The sequence below is a fragment of the Parasteatoda tepidariorum genome, chromosome 1 (assembly GCF_982258835.1).
Source record: "Parasteatoda tepidariorum strain Cologne lab strain chromosome 1, Ptep-v5.0, whole genome shotgun sequence".
Classification (NCBI taxonomy): Eukaryota; Metazoa; Arthropoda; class Arachnida; order Araneae; family Theridiidae; genus Parasteatoda; species Parasteatoda tepidariorum.
The window spans coordinates 74,177,439-74,204,731 of NC_141755.1; the positions used below are offsets into that span (position 1 = coordinate 74,177,439).

The window sequence follows — 27,293 nt, forward strand, 5'->3', positions numbered from 1 at the left end:
GCTTACTATATTTTGACAAGGCTTTAGCAAGACTTTTTTTGCTAAAGGTCCTGTTTTCGTAAAATGTTAAAATTGCGAAAATTCTGCTCTTACTGCTTTCGTTATTTTGTTAAAAATGAAAATAAACGAACAAAAATATTTGTTTGTCTAGACTTTTTGTTAAAGAGCTGATTTTTTAGACTTAGGAAAAAACTTACTCGTAATTTTTTAAAAATCTATTCTAGAATCTAGTTGTGGAAAGCGATTCTTTTGGCCAGGGGTCCTTTTTTTTTTTTTTTGTGAAAGAACACAAAAGCTGTGTCATTCTAGGAGTTAAGGTTATAAAACAGGGGTTTCCAACTGGCGGCCCGGGGACCGCATCCGGCCCGCGAACTAAAATATATTAGTTGTCATTTTTGTGCGGATAATTTTCGTAAAAAATTTATATGGGTTTAAAATACTTTTCTCGTTAATAAAAACCTTATTTCTTCGTTTCTGTGAAATTTAACATATCAGCGGTGAAAAAAAATTATTTCTCAGGTTTTGCATCCAAGAAAATATTCATTCAAATACAAAAATAATCGTGTATGTTGCTCTTTTTTATTTCATTTTTTTTTTGTATTTTGTGAATATAATTTAGCAAGTGTGCATCAGAAATTTTCTCTAAGAAATTCTCCGATTTAACTTTTTGCAACCTCTCATTTTGGACGAAAATATTTACACACACATTTGTAAATTTTAAATTTAAAATGTAAATATCTATTCTCTGGTGGTTACAGCAGACAACCCGCAATTTTTTCATTAACATTTTGTGTGCTACTATTTAAGTTTTAATACCAACCTTTTTAAAGTTTTATATCTTAGCAATTAGATATCTGTTGCACATTAATTGTTTAATACATTGGTTCACATTAAAGTTATTGTAGCCCGAATTTTTTAATATGCAATTAAATATTTTTAAAGATCTACTTCTTATTTTAATTTGTAATTCAATACTTTTGTTTTGTACAACTTGGTAAAAATCTGACAGCATTATTTAATGTTCCTTCAAACATAAAAGAGTCCTACATAAAATTTTGATAAAATTGCGGCCCGCCATTTGATTTGTGTTTTTAATTGTGGCCCCGGCCTCATGTAAGTTGGAAACCCCTGTATATAAAATAATATAATATTGAGTTAAAAATGTCTTTATTTCGTGTTTCATGAGAAGCGTTTTGCTAAGGTTCCACGTTTAAAATGAAAAATATTCTGAAGAAAAAATAAAAGATTTTGCGGAAAAATATTAATAAAAAATAAAATATTTCGTGAAAGGTCCGTTTAACAACTTTGTGCTTTCCTTGCCGGGGACTATATTCCAAAATATTTATTATTTTCTATATGATATTTATTTTATGTTTCTTTATGTCTTTAATGCTTCTTGGTTGACTATAAATTGCATAGAGAAATAAATATATGCATTTATATTTTCTATTTTCCTTAAAAAGTATAAACTTATTTTGCTATTTATGATTGAATAAGTTTTAAAATTACTCCCAATTTACAAGACCCTGGAATAATTGTGTATAAGTTTTTACGCACCATTGCAGTATAATGTCTGACTAAGGGATTTTTTTGGACCATTTTAGGTTTTTTTAAAACAGAAATCCATCAGATATGGTTTTGGATTGTTATTTTTATTTTATTTTATTGAATAACATTTTTCAACTTATTATTTTTTTTCTAAAAAAACAACATTTTGTTTTGTTTCTTTAAAACAACTCGATAATGTCAACATTTTTAATTCTATTTGATTAAAGATTTAAGTGTATATGTGACACTTAAGAGTTGGATGTTTTTTTGATTTTGATCACGTTCGATTGATTAATTAATTGATCGACGTTACTCTTGGATATTTTTTATTGAATATGTTGCTAATTTGTTAAAATGAATTTTTTTAAAAACTACTCGCAATGCTAACTGCACAACAGAAATCCTAGAGACCAGGTGATTGAGCGTTCGCCTCCCAATGAAGTGCTCCAGGATCAAAACCCAGCTGTGGTTGGTTGATACGAATTCTGCTCTAAGTTCGCACCGATTGCAATGCTGACATAAAACATCCTCAGTGGTAAACGGATCATGGGCTAGAGTTCCCTTGCCGTCGGGCTAACCGCAGGTGCTTTTCCTTTTCATATAACACAAATGCGGTTTAGTTCCATCAAAAAATCGTCCACGAAGGCTAGTTTGTCCCAATACGTGCATTAAGTGGTTACTGGTGCACGTTAAATTTGTCGGGGTCACAAAGTCCTTCAATTTCCCATAACAAATCAATACATCTGGGGGTACTTCTTCTTGTCTTCTGGATTGGGTTCAAAATTACAAGGCTACGGAGGCATTGGCAGTCGTAAACATTGCAGTCGTAAACATCTACATTGGCAGTCGTAAACTCAAAATTTGGTTCAGCTGTTCAACGCCGATTGAAAAATAAATTAGAAAAAAACTGAACTGTTCAATGACGGTTATATAATGTGAAAAAATTATAAAATGCTTGATCCAAGAGTTCCCTTGTCTTCTGGGTTGGAGTCAAAATTACAAGGCTACAGAGTTGAACATTGATAGTCGTAAACTCACGGTTTGGTAGGCTGTTCATCGCCGATTAAGAAATAAAATAAAATAGAAATCCTATTGAATGTTTACGAAAAAAGTTGGAAATAAAGATTTGAAAAAGTTTTTGGACCCGAAGCTCGTAAATTAAACTAGGGATACTTACTTTTTTATTTTTAAGTGAAATAAGACATATTAACCCACTTTTGGGGGGAAGCAAATTATTTTTATTTAATTAGTAGCCAATAAATTACAAATCTTTTTTTTTTCTTCAAGAAAATTTTACACGGTTTACCTTTTATACCTTAACCGAAGTCCTCATTTCGAAATGCACGTGCCATCATAAATCACCTGCATCATCATCATCATAAGTAGCTCACACAACCTGATAGTAGAAAATATCACATTCTTTGTTGAGCATCTCTTTCCAATGAAAAATGATTTTTAAGAAATCCTCACGGTATGATTTAAATGAAGTGGGATTTATTGAATGGGCACCTGCATCACGAAATCTTCTGGAATACGAGGTCAGAGGTCCAGTTATATTGTCCTTGAATCCCACGATCGGGCGAAGCGGGTGGTTATTGATCTCGGCCTACCCTCCCGTGGTGCTAGAATTTTATTTTAAAAAAGTTATAATTAATCGCATATCTTCCTTGACTTGTAAGGTGCTTCTTAGAAAGAGCCAATGGGTACGTAATAACTTGCCCTCAAAAAATTGAAAGCCCAGAAGTTTTCGTGATTATTATTTTTTTTCTTCAGTTTCTTTTCTAATTATAGTGTAAATTCGGCGAGTCGGCGCACCATGCGTACAAAAAATTTTGTGCGGTGCTGATAGTTTTATACAGATACTTTTCCTCTCTTTCTAAAAGTTGGAATAAGAAGTTAGTTAAATTTTTTTTCCTTCTGGTTTTAGAATATTTAAGAGGGAGCTATACCAGGGGAGAAACAATTCGTCACAAATTCTCTTTCCCCTCCATAACTAGTTTAAAAGAAAGAAAAAGTGAGTTCAAACGGACCCTTCACAAAATATTTTAACTTAAAAACGGACCCTTCACAAAATAATTTGTCTTTTAATCGGACCCTTTACAAATTTGTTTATCTTCATTATTGTTTTGTTAATCGAATAAACCCTTCCCAGGGCAGAAAACAAGAAAGATGGATGTAAACGAATTAAGTTTTGTCTTCGGCAGACGATTCTTCCATTGTTCGTCTCAAATGAATATTCTGCTTTCAGCAGTATAGGCTAAATACCAAATATTTGTATGTTTCATCTCTAATTTAGAAGCAGCAATTGCTGTTTATTTTTGATAATTTAATTTTTTTAAATTATAATTTTACAGTGCTGAGCATAATCTTGTATCTATTTACAATTTAAGAACTCCTCGAAAAAGTTTTTTTGCAATAACGGACCCCATTTGCACAAAAGCGGACCCTGGTTGAAAGAATGTGATTTAACGTTTATTTTATATTCACAAATTACGAGTAATTTTTTCACAATTTTACAAAAAACGGACCTTTCACAAAATGTATGGATAGACCTCTACTAGACTAAGCCATAAAGTTTCAACTGTTGAAAAAAAATTCAAAACATTAAAAGGCGAACAAAAATTATTGGAAGAGAACTTTAAATTGCGTATATCTAAGTTATCTTCTCATAATTTATTTTCATTTCTATATTTTAATAATTTATTTTAAACAGTATATTTATTAATTATTATTATAGTATATTTATTATTATTTATTAGTATATTTATTATTATTTATTAATTTATTAATAAACAGTATATGAAACTTTATGGCTCACTCTATGTTCGTCTGAACTTACTTTTTCTACATTTTAAATTAGTTATGGAGGTGAGGAGAATTGGCGACGAATTTTTTCTCTTTTGGTATGGCGTCCTCTTAACGGTTGACTGTAAGCTTAGAATATTAGCTTGTTATGCTAGGTTTTTACATTAGACGTTCTTAGAGCCGCGATGGCTCAGGGGATAGAGCCTTCCAACGAGGTGAACCGGGTTCGAATCCCAGCGATGCTTGGTCGATACGAATCCGCATCCGGCTCCCACCTACTACAGTGCTGACGTCAAATTTCTTCAATGGTAGACGGATCATGGGTTTGAGTCCCTTTGTCGTCAGGTTAACCGTGGGGGGCTCCCAAATGGTGTTCGCGGAACTTTAGGGTTCCGCGAAAGTGTTAAAATGGTTCCTTTAGTTAAGACTTCTTTTTTAACCAGTAAAAATTTTTAAAACCTTTAATTATATTTGGATCTAATCAATAATCCATTATTTATTTAATATTTCAGTTGCCTGTATGAAAGTATTTGAAGTTAAATGCCAATGAAAAACAAATGGCGTATTTTTAAATGTTTTTTTCTTGTTGTATACATTGAATAAAAGATGAAAAAGTCATGCATATGTAAAGTATTGCATTCAAATTAAAATGAAATAACTCAATTCGTTAATAAAGAAATATGTTCCGTAATAACTCTTTTCTACGGTTATTACAAAAACATATATTGTTAGCAGTTCTTTTTAATTTTCATTTCAAAGATAACCGTAATTTGGCTTATTTTACTAATTTTCAGCTTATGCTTTATAGGCATAAAAAAAAATCATAACTATGCTAGAATTATTTTGGGAATTTAAGTGTCAAACATAAAACCAATACAAAAAAAACATTCATCTTATTAAGCAAATCAAAATTGCTTTTATTCGTATTAAGTTAATATTTTCGAAACAAACTAGTCCTTTATTGGTTAATACTTTTACAATTTTCTTTACCTATTGTATTCATAAAAGTCGGTGTTCCGCTGAAAGAAATTCGATTTTTTAGGGTTCCAAGCTTAAACTAATTGTGAACCGCTTCCCTAAATAATCTTGTTTCACAGACATGAGGTTTCTTAAATTTTGTATTGCAATCACCCGAAACGCGTATTGTAATCAATTTTCTGACATTTTTGGATAGATAAATGAAAGAAACGTAAATGAAAATGAAAAAATTTCTTTTTAAAGTAAGTTTTGACTAAAGTTCTCATAATCTTCCAACTCCTGAAGAGTTAACAAAGAAATAGTAGCATCGCGACTCCATGGAAAAAGGTACGAAGGCACAAAAATAAAAATTGAAAAATTGCAACATTTTTCGAAACATGTAAATTCACTGTCGTTGCTCAACAAAATGGGAGATTGTTTCATTGTTTTAACAACTATGTTATTTTTATTTAGATCCTAATCTTAACAAAACATCAAGCAGTCAAATTTTTTTTTATGAGCATCAGCCACAAATTTTGCGTTAATAGTTAACATCTGAAATGTTATAATTCACTGCTTTTAAAATCTTTTATCAAACTATTGTGTTAAACTCAATAAAATAGTTCGGTGAAGCATAGTGATTCGCAGAACATTACTTAAGGACAGGACCCAGTAGGACAACGAAGGTCAGTTTAGAAGCCAAAATCTTTGGAATAAAAGGTATGCCTAAGAACTATTTCGTTCCTGGAAACTTGTAAGATAAGTATTACAATAGTTTTCTTGGAATATGTCATTAACAACTGCACCTTTAGTATCAGCTGATTTTGGAATCCTTATTGTTGAAATAAGAAAATCGGGAAACATAATCTTAAAATCTCATCTATTCCTGTCAGGCCTATACAGTACCAAGACACGCGAACAATAGTTCTCCTTATTAGAATTGAATTTTGTTGGGATCCCTTTTTACGAAGGGTGGTATACCACACAAGAAGTTAGAGACTTTTCCTTGAAGGCACTGTCAACTTATGAAATAACAATACTTTTCAGCAAATAATATGCTATTTTTCATAAGTTTGCTTAACTCTTCTAAGTAAGTAGTTCTCTTCTAAGTTCTTTGTAACTGCAGATTAAGTTTTGCTCTCTGTATTCAATATGAAAATGACGTAAAATATCAATATAAAAAAAAGCCATAATTTTGCAGAAATTTTTATTTTATTTTTTATTTTTATTTTACAATTTGAAAAGTTGCTCTAATTCTAAATTGTTAGGAGACTTATAAATATGCAAAAATGTTAAATTACTGATTTTAATTACTTGTTTAGGAACGGAAAAATGCATGACGCCTTCCAATGTGGTGTTCGGGTTCGAATCCCAGCGATGGCTGGTCAATGCAAACCGTATCCGGCTTGCACCGACCACAGTGCTGAAGAAAAATATCCTCAGTGGTAGACGGATCATGGGTTAGAGTCCCCTTGCCGCCAGGTTAACCGTGGGAGGTTTTCCTCTCCGTGCAAATGCTGGTTAGTTCCATCAAAAAGTCCGCCACGAAAGCAAATTTCTCCCAATATTGATCCAGGAGTTCCCTTGTCTTCTGGATCGGGTTCAAGATTACAAGGCTACGGAGTTGAGCATTGGTAGTCGTAAACCCATAAAATTGAGTCGGTTGTTCAACAATGGTTCTAAAATAAAATAAAATCATTCAATATAAACCATTAAAACAAATAATAAAAATATTAATATTAGCAATGAGATAATGCGACCCAAATCTGCTCATTACGTGTAAAATTTATAATTATTTTACGCTTACTTAAGGATGTGATTATTGTGCAATTACACATTAACTAATTTAATTCTTTGTAATAAGTTATTTTGTCTGCATCTTTATAATCTGTAAATATTCTAATTCTTCCAGATTAATGAAAATAATTTCTTAAAGCTTATTTCAAACCATAACCTTTTTTTAAACATGGGAAATAGGAGGGGGAGGGGAACTTTATCGCGCGAAACAAGGATCCGAAAATTCTGTGTCAAAAAGACACGTTTTAGGAAACGGCAATCACGTGTAACATGTTTATTTTGTATTTATTCAATTAGATACCTGCAAGTGACGTCATTGTAGGTAAATCATGGCATTTGTCGATTCAAAGGGCAATCAGGTTTAACACTTCGGAGTGACGTCGCTTTCAGATATCCAATTAAATCTGATATGATTTAAATCATATGGTTAGGCATAATTACTTCTTTTTTTCTCGAGTTGCAAGTACCCAATTGTTAATTTCTTTAAACTAATATTTTATTAAAAAAAGTCAAAATGTGTCGCTTAATGATGAGTACTTAGTAGATTACGTTTAACATTATCCCAATTATTACAAATCAATTCTCAATTCTTAAAATGTATTAAAAAACTTTAAAAAAAAAATTGCGAATGAAATTTTTTTATTTTCTACTAAACAGGTGCTGTTAATAATTCAATGTTATGAGATTGACGCTACGTATAATATACAAAATAGCTAGCTACATCAAAATGGAAACATCTATTAAAACTGATGTGAATAATTCTTCGCATTGTGTTAGTTTAAATTGTAAGAATAATAATGGCATCACTGCTCTTAAATCGATTTTTATAGTCTTATTCAGGATTCGTATATTCATTAAAAAATTTAACAAGTGGTTAAGTAACAAAGTAATATGCCTTTTAATTAATTCGTATTCACCACCGCTCTTACTATTTCCAAATAATTATATGTAGCTGTAAGACCATTGGTTTTTTTAATTTAATTTTCGAGTAAAAGCTAATTAAAAAAAATTGAAAAATTGTAGCTTTTTTATTAAAATAATTGTACCACTCTTTTTAAAGACCATACGAATCCTGTGATTCTCCATTCAACGTACCTCAGAATAACAAAATATAGTTTCTTAGAAAAATAAAATATTTTGTATGTAAATTAAATTATCAATCTGGAAACAATACTAAGGAAAGTTAGACGTTTTGTGGTTTATTACTGCTCCAAGTTCTTTAAATATACATTAAATTTTTTAAACACAATTTTTCTACTTTTTAGTACAACATATCGCTGTAGCTTTTTCTTGTTCCTTAATTTGAAAAGAAAGACAAAATTCTAGAAACTTTTTTAAAAATTTCTAGTGAACATATAGGATTATAGAATGTCAAATATCGAATGAGGTTATTGCACTATTGTGAGAAAATTTATTGGTGGTGATTTCTGAAAAGTATTAATTCCTTTTATCGCGTTTCAGTATTTTTTTTTACAACTCAATGGTAGAAACTTTTTACCGGAAAATGCTCTTTTGCTGAACAAGAATTCTATTGTTTTTTAAGGCATAAAAAAAAATTCCAATTTTTTTTGTAACAATAATAATAATGGGAAGTTGTGAACTATTCAAGAGTGATGTTTCCAATAAAAATATAATGTTTATGTAAAAGAAAAAAAAAAGTTGATACAAAAGAATATTAACTGCTATCATGGCTGAGTAGACAGGAATACTGCAATAAAAATAGTGATACAGTCCTGAGAAACTTCGTATTCTGAGAAAGTACCAAAACTTTTCCCCAAGTTCAGCTGTGCAAAAAAAAAAAAAAAGAGAAGTGATATTCACCATTGGCTGTGAAGAATGCAGAGTGAGTCAGACAATTTGACCCCTGAGCGGGGGTGGAGAGGGGGGGGATGGGGCCGAGTGAGTGGAAACACTTGGCATTTTGTTTACTCGCTTGACTGTCAGGTGCGAGTCCTGCTTTCGAAGGGGTTTGCTGCAAAAATCGAAACGTGAGCTGTATGGATCGATTTTCAGAACGTTCCAATCGACGCGGAAATGGACTTAGTGAAATATATAAATAACAGGGTAAATATTGTGTATAGAATGTCTCTGTCATATTTAATATAAAAATAAGGTAGACAAAATACATATTATCACTTGATCAAATAAAATTTCCTTTTTTATTACGGTCTTATGTTTATTCTTATTATTAGTAACTAACTAATGCCGGTTGGTTAATTTGCGAGAATTAATTTCATAATTAATAAAGTGGAAGAATCCATTGTGGTGTTGGGGGCACAAGGCCTGCACTGCGGGTTAGTGCCCCCCCCCTTTAGAGATGTTCCTTTTTTTTAAATTTTCATTTGTGACAATGAGTACGTCTTTTTCGAATTCGTGTTTTGGTAATTTTTTTTGTTAGATAATTTTTGCCAAACTCTCTAAAAGAAATAAAAATTAGTTTATCAATGAAAAGAAAAATGCGCGATAAATATTATTATTGTTAACCGATTTAAAAAGGGGCTAATTCTTAACGATAAATACATAACTGTTAGAGGCTGTCACTCTTTACTTATAAAGACGATTATTTTATTTAATAAGGCAGTGTTTCCCAAAGTGTGGTACTTGTACCCCCCAGGGGTACGGGAACAGTTTAGAGGGGGTACGCGTTTTTATGCGAAATATCTTGTAACAAACGAAAATTTCATAAAATTTTATTTAAGAACAGAGCTAGCCATGAAAATTTACGATTAAGTAATTTTCTATTGGCTATTTTTTGCAGAATTAACACTTAATAATTAGTGGTGTCAACAGTCAGTTGTAATTTCAAACTTTTGTGCAATTTTTGTACAGTAAAAAATACATTCATTTTCTTATTAGTGGTATACAGTGTTACGAAACATTTAGAAAGGGTACACAAAAGTCATAAGTTTGGGAAACACTGTAGTAAGGTAATGTGCGCCAAATAAATAAATTAAAAAACTGACCCTCCTGAATAACTTTTGATCTAATGATCGTATCTTCACTTTCTAGGTTTAAAACTTAATGGTTCCAGGGAGTGACCTCGAATATGCTAATTAATTAGTGTATATAATATTTTAATTTGTTAAGTTATTTTAAGGTGTTTGTGGTCTTGGAAAAATTGATACTGGGCATCTTAAGACTGGAGATGGCTTAGGTAGATGGGTGAGACACGCTTCTCATTGCTTTGCATTAATGGAAGGAAGACTAAAAATTTGGTGACAACCCCACTAAACCATGAAGCTCTTTTGCCTTGTTCGCACTATGCAAGGGTCTGGTTTATGTGGGGTATGTTGTGCTGATATTGAAAGGATGCCCTGGTGCTCCGCCATGGTAAACAAAACGCCATGCAATGCCTGGGCACATTGGCAGATCAAATGCATTCTGCAATTTGATAGTTTTACTTAAGGTGACATATTTCAAGGACGGATGATGCATCGTGTTCGAAGTTAGAAGCATTTAAAATTTGTTAAACTTACATTCTATAGAAAAAAAACTAGAGATTTTCTATTGAAAACAATTCGTTTTTAAATTGAGTTCCAAATTTTTTTTATCAACAATTAATAAAGAATTCAATATTTTCTTGTTCTCATTTTTTCAAGGGAAAACAAATCAGACTATGTTGTAATGCCGATTTCGTTTATTTTTCAACATGGAAGGGAGGTTGTAAGAAGATGTGCTGTTAAACAACTTGTTCACTATAGTTTAAAAAAGGGAAAAAACATACAAGAGCAATTTCTGTTAATTTGAAGTTGAATAAATGAATTAAAAAGTACTGATGAATTGAAATTATGACTTCACTATAAATAATAAAACGACGTATAAAAAGTTCAATACAACCAAGTCTTCCCTCTATCCCAAGTTCATTATAGCGAAGTTCAATTGCATTCCATATAACGATAAAGCCCTCGAAGAACAACGGCCTTGTGCGAGTAATTTAACTTATGTCTTTACTACAAATTGTGACTGAAAGCTGCCATGATTATACACATGTCGTTGAGGTGACGCATCGTAGGTCAAGCGCGTAATATCCGTAGTCCTTAACCCCCGGGGGTTACGACCCCGAAAAAAAGAGTCATCAAAGAAATCTTTCTTGGTTGACCGCCTCCCTGATATTTCTACAGAAGAGAATGCCCTCTCGGAGATTTTGTTAATTTGCAGTAGTCACGCTCACTTAAATCTTATTCATATCCTTCGATTGCCGGTTTAGTTGACATGAAACAGGTGGCGTACGTAATAAATGTTTAACATTCTTTTTTAAACATCTACGACTAATTGAATCATTAAATAAGACTAATTGAATAAATATTTTTCTTTTCATTTTTTATGGGTGTATATTTCATTGATTGCCAATAAACTAGAGTATTAGATTAATAATTTAATCTTCTCTCTTTTCTCGTTGCAGAACTTAGAGGGTTCCAACGTCGCCGCCTTCTTGGATTTTGTTAATTTCTGATTTGCGTTTTCTTCACTACTACTTTTGATGATAATATATTATTCGACAGTACTAAATTCTGTTTTAAAAAGAATTAAATTAAAAGGGTCGCTTTATGTGATACGGAGAAATAGTGCTTGTTAATTTTTAGAACTTAATAGATTTTTTTTCGAAAAATGTCGAGCAATAATATGATGCGATTTATGTTTTATGACTTTAAAACTACTCATTTGCCTGCTTTTAGAATTTTTTTTTTAATTTATTATTTTTTTCACAGTTTAATGAAAAACGATTTGGATGACACCAAAAATTGCAATTGCACAAAAACAAAGATTTTTGTTAAATATCTTTGTTTTTATGCAATTGAAATTTTAAGTGTCATCCCAATCGGTTTTCATTAAATTAAACTGTAAAAAAATAATAAATCTGAACAAAAAAATTCTAAAAGCAGACAAATGTATTATACTAAACAGTCTTTCGAAAAATGCTGTGCACAGAATTTGTATTGGCATAATTTTATCAGAAAAAAAGGGATAAATAATCTGGAATTCGTAGCAAATTTATTCTCTAAATTTGATTATTTTCAAAAAGATTTCGAAGCTGACAAACAAACATAAACTTTTTTTTATTTAGTGAATTAATTTTTAATAAACACAAATTTATTTAAACCGGCCTATTTGGGTACTGTTAATTCTGATTCCAGAATTCTGTCGGCAGACTTACTTGGATAAAATGAAAAACTTTCTGCGAACACAAAATCTCAATAAATTTTCTGCCACATTGTAACTAGTTTCACAAAGAAAAAAATGAATGAAATATTTACTAACAGAATGTTATCAACGTTTCGATAAAAATATCGAGGCAAGATTTTATTTATTTATTTAGATTGTGTGAATATGAATCTCAATGTGTGATTTTTAAGTCTCGCGAATCTCGACATTTAGTTTTAAAATCGAATCTGAATCGAATCTAATACGAATCTGAATGTTTAATTTTATAATCACGTTAATACGAATCTCGATGTTTGATTTTAAATTAGCTTGAATACGAATCTTGATGCTTTATTTTAAAATCGTGTGAATACAAATCCCGATGTTTCATTTTAAAATCGCGTGAATACGAATTCCGATGTATAATTTTTAAGTCACTTGAACACGAATCATAATAGTGGCTTCTAAATTGCGTGAATACGAAGCGCGATATTTGATAAAAAAAATCGTGAAAATACGAAACAAGATGCGTAAATAAGAATCGCGATGTGTGTCTTTAAATCATGGAATGTATTTTAAATCGCGTTTGCTATTGGCAGGAAAAAAGATGAAAACGAATATTTTTTTTCTCGCTAATTCGAAAAGGACAAACTTTCTTTGAAGAGACGGATTATTATTATTATTAATTTTAGTAGTATTATTATTTTGGTGATAGTAACACATTTTCCGCCAACAGTGTTCGCGGAAAATATGTATATTATACGGGTCTGTATAATTTAAACTCAACCAATACAATTGATTAGGAAAAAGATTTGTGTAGGGAATACCCAGGACTAAAGAGAATAGAGGGGCTGGTTCACTCCTTTGAAGTATCTCTCGCCGCGCCGATCCTCCGACGTCACTCTAGTGACGTCACTTTGGCGCAAAGCTCGCACTTTTACTTCAAGAACGGAGCGTTTGGCCTTACTAGCTCTAACTAATATTGGATCATTTCTTTTTGCGAGATATTCTAAGACATTTGTTATTTTCTATAATGACTTTCCTCAGTTTTTGCAGTGAATTTACAAGAATTTAAAACTATTATCGAAATGCCAGTTTGCGCGATTGCAACTTGCAAAAATTCTGATACAAAAACAAAAGGAAAAAGTATAATTTTTCGCGTGTTCCCTAATGTAAATGAACAACTATGTAAATAATGGATTCCGAAATGACACAGTTAATATAAAACAGCAATACGTTTATTCTGTCGTAAAGAACTTTTATAAAAATTCATTATCTAAATAGAAACCGCCTCGTTACTTCATAAAGAAAGGCAGGTGAAAAGAATTAAGAAATGAATAAAGTCAAAGAAAATTAAAATGTAAATGAAAAGTATAAATAAAATATATAGTATATACTAGTTGAAATTCTCCTAATTTCATAACATATTTTTTAAAATAGTTATTCTAAAAATATTTATGATTTTTTTTTAAAAATTATATTCTCTTCAATTTAAATATCTATAAATTATATCATCGTAAATTTAAATGTCTATAAACAATTGTAAAATTTCTAATGTCATTATGAACCTAAATTATTATTTTGCTTCAGTAATTAGCGTTTAAGGTTGATGTTTCCTAATGATTAAGTATGAACAAATTGCTATTAAGGGGCCGTTCAAAAAGTACGTACATCCCGAAGGGGGGGGAGGGGATTTGCTATTATGTACGGTTTTGTACGATGGGGAGGGGGGGGAGGTATTATACAAAGTACGTACTTTGTAAACATACACCAAATTTAAATTTGACTTTATCCTACACACTCCTTAAGTAAATATTTAATTTTATTTAAAACATAATTATTTTAATTTTTATGAAAAAGGGGGGTAGACTAATAAAATGTACGTACTCTAAGGGGGGGAGTAAGACCTTATGTACGGTAATGTACGAAGGGGGGGGAGGGGTTTAAAATTTCTCCATTTTTGTGTACGTACTTTTTGAACGGCCCCTAACGACATATTTTAAAATCAGGGATTCTAAATTTAACTTAACTTATCGTTATAAAAGAATATGTAGATAAAAAAAAGTGTCGATATATGCCTTCATTTTTCTTAATAGTTAAAGTTAAAACTGAACTTTTTAAAATAAAGTATTTATCGTGTCATTTTCACCAACTAGCAAAACATTTTTATAAGTTTAAAATGGTATTTTTTTTAATATAATAACCAAGAAAGTTTTTTTTAAACTATGTTTATGAACGGAAATAATGTGTTAATCACGTAAAGTTTGAAGGCTAATAACTAGAAAAAGTCTAACTTATTTTTACAAAGAGAAAGATGCAAAGTTATCATATCTTTGCTTGCGAGATCTGTGGACACAGTGACGTCATGAGGAGGGAAATCGTAGCTTCAGCTCTAAGAGCGGAGTGAACTAGCCCTTCTATTCTCTTTAGCCCTGGGGAATACCAGCCAATAGCCCTTTAACTTAAGAGGACGCTATAACGTGGGATAAACTTTTAATTGCAAATTCTGTTTCCTCCATTGGTAATTTAAAGTTAAAAGAAAAAGTAAGTTTAGGAAAAAATGATGGAAAAATGCTATCAAATTGTCATAATGCAAACAAATTATAGTTGGATTACTTCTACACTACGCAATCCTGGGTTATCTACGTATATATATTGCTCTTATGTATGTCCAGGATAGCCTGGTTGATAGGACGTTGGACTCGTGTTCGTGAAAACGTGAGTTCAAATTCCGCCATCTAAGTCCTCCAAGTTCCCACCACAAGTCAATACTTCACTCAGGATAGAAAAGTAATTAAGAGCTCTGATTACGAAACATCCTGTATACAGGCATTTCGGTCTTTGCAATTGCCTTCATGCGTAATTCATTTCGTTGAAAGGAATAGAAGAAAAATTATTATTTTACAGAATAATATGGGATAGGGGAATTGGCAATGTCTTGTGTATTATGTTTTTATTTATTTATATATTTATTTAATCTGATATACAATACTGTTATGTGCAGTCTGTTTTTTTATTCCTTTCTTCTTGACCTTAAAATAAATGTCCATTTTAAATTTCTTTCCCATTTCATTCATATAAGTAAAGAAAAAATAACAAGTACACTTATACAAAATTAGTTTTCAAAACGAAATTAATTTCAGAAATATGTTTTTACGGGAAATGTTTATTTAAGTTTACGAAAACTGTTGAAAACGAAAAACAGATTTTTAAAATTCTGCTTTTTTTATACTATTATGTGTTTTCTTTATTTAATTTATAAAATTTAAAAGCAGTTTTAGTTTCTTTCAGAAAATTACCCTCATAATCAGAGTTATTTGTATCCTTAAATACATTATTTCGAGCTCATAATCTTAGAGAAGAAAATTACATATTCAAAGAAATTCAAAATATTAGATTTTTTTTTTAATATATCCAATGAGAATTCATAAGCGATTCTTTTTTTTCCTTTTAGATTTATTCTATTGTGACTAATCTATTTTAATTATTTTGTTTTCCCGAAACGCGAATTTTGCTAGAGTTCATTTTCAGGGTAATAAACTCGTATTTATTGTAGAGTTCAGACTTGTTTAAAAAAAAAAAAATTTTTTTTTTCTTTTACCTATATCTATTTTTTATAAAATTTATTTATTACTAAACCAGAAGTCATATTTTGTTCAGATATTTATTTATTTAATTTTGGTTCGTGTAATAAAATAAATAAATTGAAATATTAGAAAAAATCTGGCTTGTACGAAATGCCATGTGACTGTCTTTTTGAAGCATTTTCCTACAAAAATTAGATTCACGCTTTTTTTTCTACTTTATATATTTTGTCTACGGTCTACGAGGGATTCTGTCCTGCAATCCTTAGGGAAAAAAAAAAAAAAAAAAAAAATTCTGTTCCCCCCCCCCAAAAAAAAAAAAAAAATTAAAAAAAAAAAAATTGGCAATATTTTTTTATTGTACTCTCAAAAGTTTGACTCATTGAGATCTGAGATCATGTTCGCTTACAATAAATTAAACCTTTAGAATTATTAAAAAAAAAAAAAAAAAAAGATGGGCCAATACTGAGGTAATATTCCAATTCAGTGATTCATTTTTCATAAGAATAGTGTCAAGGCTCAATTATTAATTAATTAATTTCAGAGCAGCGTAATTGACATAATTTTTTGCAACAGGGCGACATGTCATCGTAAATGTAAAGAAATGCTTAAAAAAATATTTGTATGTATCATTGCTAAATTTATTTTAAATAAGACTAATTTTTTTTTCCATTTCAGTTTTAACTCAGCAACTCCATCCTGCAAAATCAGATGATTTCAGTGTGCCAAACATATCTGACTCTTATATTCCTACAGTCACACCTTTTGATAATGAAAATGAATTTAAGAACAAACTCTCTAGTGAAAATGAAAGTGCGCTAAACTTAAAAACTGATAGTGATAATTTAACATGTATTAATAGTCATAATTGTTCCATAAGCGCAACTACACCTCAGACTTTATCTACATTGTCCAAAATAACATGGAACCCTGTTCCTGTTAAAGTTTCTCCAGAAGCGACTGATTCCTTTATCAGTGCTGAAACTCCTACTGATAGTTCTCAATTTTCTGATGCTAGTCTAGGTGAAATACATTCCACTTTGCCAACACCCTTGAAAACCATTCCTACTCCCAATGAGATTGTTGATCACCACGACGGCAATGAGCTCGATTCTGAGGTTAAACAATCTGAAAATAACTCAATTTCTTCAACCATTTTAACTGAACCAACTGTATCAACTACTCAGCAATCTACTACTGAGTATAAGGAACAATCGTCTGATCTTACGACCTCTAATTCCGTACAAATGGAATCTAATGCTGTTACAAATTTAGAAACAACGACGCAACCAAACATATCGCCCATTTCGACAATACCTACATTATCAATAGCCATTACAAGCGCACATAGCAACACGCATGATAAAGAACATTTTAAAAGTTCGCCCATTGTTAATGAAGATCTGAACAGTTATCCTTCCACTATCACAGATTCTTCACCGCATAGCGAACAAGATGCTGAATCCTTGTTGCCCAATGATCTAAATCTAATCCAAACATTAAGCACTTTGTCATCAAAGAAACTTATTATTGAAAACTTTTCTACTTCATCAGCTGAAGAATTAAATAAGGCATCTACAGAATTGCAGCCATTTGAAGTTACTACCTTATCATCTAAGGAACTAAATAACGATGAAATCATTACTTCTTTATCGAAAGAACCGAACAATGATGAAGTCATAACTTCATCTCCCAAAGAATTAAATACTGAAGAAGTTACTACGTCAATTAAAGACTTGAGTACCAGTGAAGTTCCTGCAAGTCCGAAGAACTTAAATACCGATGGAGTAAAATTTGCCACTGAAGTTTCTGTTAATGCGGAATCCCGTGAATTTGAAAGTACTTCCACGGAGCGTCTATTGACTAAAGTTAAAAATAGCGAAATTGTTAGTTCAACTGAAACATTGGGAAGAACTGCATCAAAAAACGTTCGTTTCGATGAAAGATCAGAAACTCCACAGTCATTATCCCATGAGCAAGATGTTTCGCCATCATCGGTTATTTCTCAAACTGCAGCTTCTGATACACTTAGGAAAACAACTGCATCCACAGTATTAGATTTAAGTACTGCAGTACCTTTTCTAACTACAGAATATGCAATTGATGCTGATGTCTCAACGAAGGGAAGTACTATAAATATTATGAGTGAAAACAATACCACAGAATCCACTCTTTCCTCCGGGTTTACCAAAATGAGTGATATTCAGAGCACTAATATAGACATCGAACTAACATCTGAAATGAATTTTGACAATCTTGGCACCTCCGATTCAGAAACTTTCATGAATAACCACGTTTTTGAAATCACCGAACAAATTTCCGAAGAAACATCCGAAACAATCTCAAATGCAGATTACTCTGATCTATCATCTAGTAATTCAGATTCGGAAATTGCAACCGAAAATACTGAAGAAGTAGAAAATGCAATGAGCTCAACTGATAAGGAATATAACCTGTCTTCCGAAACATCAAGAATTTCAAGTATCAGTACTCCCATACCATTCCTGTTTCGAACACCACACGTAAATGATACAATTGCAACTACCGATTCTGTTCAGGGTGGTGGAACAATATCTGATGCCGATACTTCGACTGTTTCATCTTTTCCTGAAACTACAGAAACAAGTACGATTTTCGTGAATGAGATTTCGTCTTCTGATTCACCACAAACAGCACGTTCTTTGCCTTCAGATTATTTTCATCCTATCGAAAATGTATCAAATTCAATCTCCAGAAACATAACTCATTTGTTTGTGGCTGGAGAATCTTCTACCACTTCCAGCGGTGAACCATCCACTACCACTTTGGAGCAAGATGGCATGTCTAATCATATTCCATTGATGGTTTCAACTGAAGAAGAAAGTAGTCTTAATACTATAGAAACTACTTTTTCTGAAACGTCAGATACGTATTCTACTCTTGTGAGTGAAATAGATAGCACTAGTACGGAAGGTTTTTCTGATGAAAGTGGAAGTTCACATTTTACCACTACACTCACTGATACATCAAGTTCCAATCTGTTTACCATGGCCACTCACAGGGAAGGGAAACATATACCTTTTAGTACAACCAACTCCAAGGATAAATCTGATGAAAATCCATCTGGCGGAGTAATTGTTGTGACAACTTCAACTTCACATGAAATCCAGGTTACTGAAAAAAGTTTGAAAATGGTAAGCATATTTCTATTTTTTTCTTAAAAAGGTTAATTAGTTATAATTAATTGAGATTTTAATCTAGAATAAATAGGATTTTAATATTGAATAAATAGGTAAAATACAATCTATCATAGTGTCGTTAAAATTTTGAACTATCCATTCAAACTCAACGTGTAGTTTTCTAAGGTGATTTTTATAATTATTTTAGTTTTGAGCACATTTCATTGCAAATCGCGAGAAATGTTCTTTTATTTAAAACTAGGGAGTATTGTCCCTACTCCTTGTCACTCGTCAACTGCGAGTAATTTTTGTTTCTTGAGGATAAGCTTATTAATAAATCATAACAAAAAACATTTGTTAAAAAATATCGCTAAATATTTTATTATTGTCAGTGGCGGATCCAGCGGGGGGGGGGGGGGTTATAGGGATCATGACCCCTAAGCCCCCCCTCAAAATTGAAAAAAAATTAAATAAAAATAATAATTTTTAAATAGTTTACAAAAGAAATAAAATATTTTAAAAATTATTTATGGGGCATATACACCTGGCAAAGTGGCAGCATGAATCAGAAGCAGGACCAACGATCTTTATAAGATCATTAATGCCTGTGACATCGATTTGTACCCATCAATCAGTATGTTGTTGAGAATTTTAAAGGCCTGTTTAGACGATCCAACTTCTTGGACAGAGATTGATTGATATTGATGGAAACTTGTTTTGCTTTGAGCTCGGATCGTGTAAACAGTCATCCAAGAACTTGGTCCAACTTCTTGGACGATAGTAGAGCATGTTCTACTTTCCATCCAAGTTTTTTCTCCCTTAACCAATCCGCGTCTTAGGTTTCGTGACGTCAACAAGCAGGCAGCAAATCATGTCGTTTTGTTGTCTGTTTTCATATATTTCAGTCCAAATAAATTGATCTGTTGCGGTTTATTTGTGTTATTATGATTTTATTTGAATTTATTTAGTAATTTTAAACTTATGTAAGTATTATTTTATAATGCTGAATATGAACAATGCTCATGCGCAAGTTTTTCTTTCAACGAATCAGTGACATTCAAGAACTTGGATAGTGTCAACGAATCATCCAATTTCTTGGTCAGAGAAATCCGTCCAATTTCTCGGATTCAAGACAGGGGTCTGTTTAGAAGAAATTTGGGTCCGTTAACGGACCACTTTACAGTGTTGATCATAATCTTGTATGTCTTTACAATTTAAAAACTCCTTGAAAAAGTTTTTTTTTTTTTGCAATAACGGACCCTATTTGCACAAATTCATAAAAGCGGACCCTGGTTGAAAGAATGTGAGTAATTTTTTCACAATTTCACGAAAAACGGACCTTTCACAAAATGTCTGGACAGACCCCTGCAAGAAATTGGATCGTGTAAACAGGCCTTAATAACTCTGCCAGTTAGTGCATCAACAGCAGAACGCTCCTTATCAACTCTTCGACGTCTCAAAACTTGGCTTAGAGCAACTCAGAATCAAGAACGATGAAATGGACTCTCATTATTAAACATTCATCGAGAAATTGATTTGGATGTTGAAAAAATCATTGACAGATTTGCCAAGGTTTCTAAATAACGCATTACATTTATTATTTAAAGATTTTGAATACTTAAATTATTTATGTATTGTTCTATTGTTCATTATAAAAAAAATAAATGCATTAAAAACCCCAGTTTTTTTTTCTTCAAAAAAATATTAAAAAATTTTTTTTTCATAAAAAAATTAATTGTGGGAGGGGGGATCTGTGTCTATGACTCCTCCCCCCAGGAAAAATTTCTGGATCCGCCCCTCTTGAGGATAGACTTATTAATAAATCATAACAAAAAACATTTGTTAAAAGCATCCCTGAATATTTTATTATTGTAGACTAGGTTCTACAAATTTTGTTAAAAATATAGGGATTGTACATTTTCTTTTACTCTTGATCATAGCAACATCATAGATTGTTTTAAATTCGTATTTGATTTTCAGTTACTACAAAAACTCTAAATGTTTTTCGACTAAGAGATTATTGACTAATAGAGCAAAAGTTAGAAATTCAACTACAGAATTGAAATTTGAGGTATTGAAAGAACCCCACGGGAACGAATTTTATTTTTCAAAATTCCAATTTGTTAGAAAGTTTCTACGATTTTAAATGCTTTTTTTCGCTAATTTTTACCTCACTTTTTTTGCTTTAAATAATGACCATTTATCCATTGTTGAATAAAAATATATCCCTCTCCAGACCGTTTTATGAGCTAACGGCTAACTTGCCGAAGCAACAAGAAAATAATAATATATATGAAGTAAAAAAATAATAAGAGAGTATTAAAGTCAAAATTAACAAAATTTTATGTTAAAAAAAATATAGCACCTTAAAAGATGTTTTAAAAGCTAAGAAACACAAAAAGAAAGGAAATAAATCTCTAGAAAATTTTTAAAGGTAGAAAAAATTATTTGCTATTTTTAGCAGACGATAAATTCTGCTAAATACCGTAAAATCGAAATTGAAAAAATTTTTGTGAAAAAAAAATTAGCACTCTAAAAGATGTTTTAAAAGCCAAGAAACATAAAGTTAGGAAATGAATCTCCAAGGTAATGTTTTTTATTTTTAGTTTATTTATTTTTTTAAGGGGAAAAATTATTTGTGATATTTAGCAGAAGATAAAACTTCTACTTCTTTATCCATTTATAAATATGCGCATTTATAATTATTCTATCTATTGACAAATCAATTCAAAACAAGGAAATGGTAATTAAGAACAATTAAGGCTTTTAATGAGGGATCAAAAACTTTCATTAAGGAAAAACATCTATGTCATTTGATGTTCATTTCTTTTTTAATAGCATTTTCGCCTTATGCTATTAAAAAAGAAATTTCTTTCTTTTTTTTCTTCTTCTTTTTACTTTATATATAATCTATATATATTATAGCAGTTTACAAAATTTTGGCTACACATCCCTTTACCAGAGGATGCATTTTACCCATTCCTGGCCCAGTACCCATTCCTGGTTCATTTTGCGCTTTTTCAAATCTTATATAACTATATTAATAGTTGATTCACTGAACTTTATTAATAAAGTCTTATTATAGAAAATTAATAATTTGTTTGTTAATCAATTACTAATCAATCATGTCAATTCTATTTGAAAAAGTGCTTAAATTTTATGCTGGATGTTGTTATTCACTATTAGATTACCTTAGCTGATATTCATGTATATTTTAGTTTTGAATAAAATTTTTAATTCGAACCAAATTGTCACGATTGTTACATATTATATAATATAATAAAAATAAAATAAATATAGCTGAAATGACAAAGTTAAATGTAGATAATATAACAATTAAAAAATAGTTGAAATAATTTCAAATGGATATTAAATATCTTTGTAATGAAATAAGAACTAAAGAAAAATAATTTTAAAAGCGATACATAAATAATTTGTAGATAAATACCATTATAACTTTTAATATTTTGTTGAGAACAGCTAATCAAAGAATTAACAAAGTGAATTTCCTTTTTTATTATAATGCATCAACAACAATGAAAAACAGTTTATCACGATCTTCTTGTTTTATTGAGAAATTTTTTTATTAAAATATTTTCAATTATCCGTTTATAATTTTAACAAAAAAAAAAAAAAAAAAAAAAACTAAATAATTGTTTCCAGACCATTACAGGATTTATCACGAAATCGACATTATCGTCAGTTGAACTTCCTTTTTCTAATAGCTAGAATACTCAAGTTGGTTCTCTGTGCTTGATAACAGCTTATGTTTCTATCGTTTCATATCGCTAAATGTAGAATTAATCGCCAATTATAATTTGTCGTCAATCAAAATTATGATTGATTTCGGACTATCTGAAAGTGCTGAAATTTCATCTGGAGTTCTTAGCTGTAGAACAAACAATATTTAATCGTTTTATGACCGTCGACAATTGACAATCGATATTCGGACTACTTTTCAATTAAATTGAGTGATCAAACTTTAATTGAAGCACTTTTCGAATGACAAAGCATGTTTCAATCGTTTCCTGACTACTCCAAGTAAAACTTAATGCCAATCGAAGATGAAGTTAGACCATTTTCTGACATAAATTATCTATCAGACACAAAACTAAAATGACAATAAAAAGTTTTTAAAAACTTACTAAACTATGCTTTTCAAGTTAACTGTAAAGGAGCTGATAATTTTATTTTTCTCACATCTAAAACAAAATGTTTCAAACATCTATTTTTGGCAATTAATTTTAATCAGCCCCTATAGCCTCCCTGGACCTCCGAAAGTGATGCGCCTTGCGTTTTAAATAATAAAGTTAATTTCTCCCTTATACTGAATTTGGAAAGCATGGCTTTCATTTTTTTAAAAAAATTTATTATTTTGTTAAATTTATTCTCACAACTTCAGATTCCTGTTCTGCAGAGAGAATACGAAGATCTGACGACAGAGCAGAAAACTAATATTATTACTTCAGTAGTACAGCTGCCATCAAATTATAATGTAAGTATGCATTCATTTTATGAAATAAATGATACCCATGTATTCCAGCTTGTTAAAATATTAAAGAGAAAAAAATTGCCTTATAACCAAAATAAAAAAATAAATAATTTTTAGAAGAAAAAAAGTAACAAAGAAGTAAAAGTAAAAAAGAAGACAAAATTGCCTTTAATTTTTGGAACACGATATAGGTTGCAAAATCTCAGGAAAATAATTTATACCAGCAAAATTCTTTTTTAAGCTTTTGAATAAATAGTAAATGAAGTTAAGACTCATGAGACTACATTAGAAGCACAACCTTATGAATAAGGTTGTGCTTCTAATGTATTCACCTAAGTATCATGAAAGTGAAATTCTTAATCAGTTTTTTTAAATTTTAAAATTAAAAAAATGATTGATGATTCAAATTTTTGTGTAATTTGTAATTTCTTAAATTTTAGCTTGATTTTCTAATTCTTTGAATCTATTTCGCATTTATCATATAGTAAAATAAATAAAAGTAGATTTAGATGTATTAAATAGATAAAAGCAGGGCTCGAAAAAACTCAGAAATTTTACCCGTCCCCGAGGACGGCTTGTCCAACAATGTACCCGTCCTCCTTTGAAACTAACCCGTCGCTTCTAAATAAATAAAAATATAATTTTCTCTTATTTATTACTAACAATTATGTAAATTACACAATGAATTAGTAGTTACTAGGATTACAAATACTAGGATAACATTATACCTTAATAAAAGAAATACTAGGTTACTAATAATAAAACCTAGTATTTCTTTAATGAAATAATTTATTTCCTTAATGAAATAATTTAAATAACAAAGGTCAAGTTATCTGTCAATTATCATGTCAATTTATCCGATGGTACTGCGTTTTTTAAATGAATCAAATACGACGTTTGCCAGTTCCACAATCAAGCCAATGATTTACAGAGGTTTCTGCGCAGAAATCTGAAAGAGGTTTTTCATTTAGGTAGATGTTCATAATTGCTGTTGACACTACTTGTTTAAGACCAGTACGTAATGTGTGTTTTTTTCTTCTTTTTTTTTTTGTAAGTTCATTGCTGAAAAGCCCCTTTCAACCGCTGCAGTACTCCCAGACAGAGAAAACATCAATTCCACCATGCGCAGTATGTTGCTGTATTTCGAGATTAGAGGGTCATTTTAGAAATGAGGCGCTAAACTCTTGTAAGATAACAAAAATTGTAAATATATCACGAACATTAACGGGAAAATAGCCGTCCGCGCGGACATTTGATTCGAGAAATTTGTTGTTTGCGGGGAATTTTTGACCGCCGAGGACGGGCGGTTTTTCGAGCCCTGGATAAAAGTATATTTTTTTTCAATCCTTTGCATCTAGTATGTATCTAATGAATAGATCTTGTACATATGATAGACCCCCGACTTCCGTTGCTATTTATAAATGGTGTTCCATAATGACCACAATTAATATATATTTCAGAATTGATCTAAGAAATGTTTTCAAATTTAGATTAATCATTATCGAGGTCAAGAAAGACCGAAATTTCTCAACACCTAATTTATTAATCAGGTGGTACTGCTTGTGGTTATGAACCCCCTTTAACTTATAATCTCAAATAATATTGAACCTCAATCGAAATCCGTCAGTTTTTGAAAGCATTTTTTTCCCATTTAAATTTTAATTTGTGATTTCTAATGTGCCCAGTTTTTTTTTTACCTATTTATTTTACTCTTCTTTTACAAATACTATTTAAATGACTGGTCATAGTGGAGCACCCCCCATAGGTAGCCCATTTATTGAGTTATTTGTGTAGATGTAGACAATTATTTTGTCCTGTATCTGCAGCATGAAGAAAGGTGTTGGGATGCCTAGAGAAAGCTTCTGGATTGAGGTTATGTTAGTTTTACCAGTTTTAATAATAATAAACCAGTTTTAATAATAATAAAAAGAAATTGGCAACAGAAACTAAAATCCATATGTTGAATTTCTACAGGAAACTAAGAATTATTCTAAAGTAAACATTAATTTCTAAGAATAAAAATATCTTAGCCTTTTGTCCTTCTTTTTTTTAATGTTATGAATATTTGAATTGTAAGTATGGGAAACTATTATTATATTTATCTTATATAATGTCATTCATAGCATATCTGGATATTTTTATTCTTTACGAAATATTTTGTTTAAGCCAATATTTACCTCTTCAAAAGTTAAATTTCATTATTAAAAATTGTAATAAGTTATAAGTTAAGTCATTTTGGATGTCTCCTTGATTGATGCTGTATCTCTCTTTGCTCCCTCTCAGCATTAGCAATATCTTAGTCATAAAAATAATTCATAATTTATGCCTATTATAGATGATATACCTTAGTACAAAATGTGAATTTATTATTATAGTTTTATGTATTCATGAAAAAACCTGAATAAAAAAGCTATAATTAAGACAGTCCCTGCCGTAGAGTAACCCATATTTTAGAAATAATGCCGATTTCAAAATAAATCCCTAGCTAGCTATCAAGCAGCGAAAAAGAGCTAGGAACTATAGTTAAAGTCTAATAATTTATTTAATTAGTATTTAATAGTTTATCAATGCATGTTTATTTCAATACAGTTACAGACTTTTTAGTTGTTAAAGAGCGATATGATTGCAAATTATGCTTCTATCTTTATTAGCTGATCAATAAATAGCCGTAGAAATATTGTTCTCCCTTGGAGTAATTAATATTAAAATTTTGAAAAAAAATTTATAATAAAGAAGTTAGAATTAACCTGTGATTAACTTATACATTCTTTATTCTTTAGAGCGATGACATAGTAAATGAAAAAGTAGCTCAAATTCATCAATGGATGCAAAATGTTTTGGAGATAGATTTTAGAAATAGAACTAAGGTAAGTTTAAAAGTGTTGTTATTAGTATTGCTATTGACACGTCAACCGCAGAGCTTGATGGCCAAGTGTTCTCTAACTAGTTAAATGTCACCCAAAAAGGGTGAAATTCTTTTTATTTTTTAAATTAATTTATTTAATATTCTACAAAATTGTATATAAATATGAATTTCAAATTTATAGTTTAGATTAGAGTATAGTTTAGATTAGCAAATTTAAAGTTTAGATTAGTATATTATAAATATTGAAATATCTATAAAAACAGTTGAAATATACTATAATTAGTATATAAAATTTAAAAAAAAAACATGGAGTCTGTTTGCAGTTGTAAATATGAAAAATTATGTGATTAAATAGTAGATGTGAAAAAAAAATTAAAACAACAATTTTGTTTCATGTTTTTCACTTTTTATGCAAAAGTAAAGCTATAATGCGAGATTTTTGCTTTGATTAATATAATTCCCGCCTTAACAATGAACTATACAAATAATGCAAGTATATAATTGCTTATGTCCACTTTATTTTATAAGTTAATTACATTTTACCTTTGTGTTAATTGTTAACATCATGAATTATTGTACTTAAAGTTACAAGCATAAATATTATACATTGTTTTAACATTACGCTTTAAAAAAAAATTTCAGCCCTATTTTTGATTCTTTGTACTAATTTTGTTTTTACAAACGAGTTTGCCATGCCCGTATCTTTTATATATTTCAAGAAGTATCATTTCTTGTAATTTAACTCTGTATAATGTCTTTTAATTTATTAAAATGTATGAAAACTAGTAAAATTAAACTTTAAATTTACGGATTGATAAAGTTCGAGTTCAAATGCTAGTAGGAGTGGCAAAGAGACAGTTGCTAAGGTACTGAGCTTTGTCGTTGTAAAGAGCCGATGTTCAATTCCCTATGGTGGCTCGAATTCCAACCAGATTCAGATTGAT

At 30.5% G+C, this 27,293-nt stretch overlaps 1 protein-coding gene across 2 annotated transcripts in view; it reads left to right on the top strand.

The window, feature by feature from the left end:
- The window catches only part of LOC107456830 (uncharacterized), an 82,523-nt gene that overhangs the window by 43,810 nt on the left and 11,420 nt on the right, over positions 1-27,293 (top strand). For both annotated transcript variants that reach the window (XM_087166881.1, XM_016074793.5), the window contains exons 2-4: positions 16,512-19,006; positions 23,394-23,486; positions 26,264-26,350. In XM_087166881.1, coding sequence (XP_087023007.1) covers positions 17,081-19,006; positions 23,394-23,486; positions 26,264-26,350 — 2,106 coding nt within the window. In that variant the 5' untranslated portion in view covers positions 16,512-17,080. The remainder of the gene's footprint in view (positions 1-16,511; positions 19,007-23,393; positions 23,487-26,263; positions 26,351-27,293) is intronic.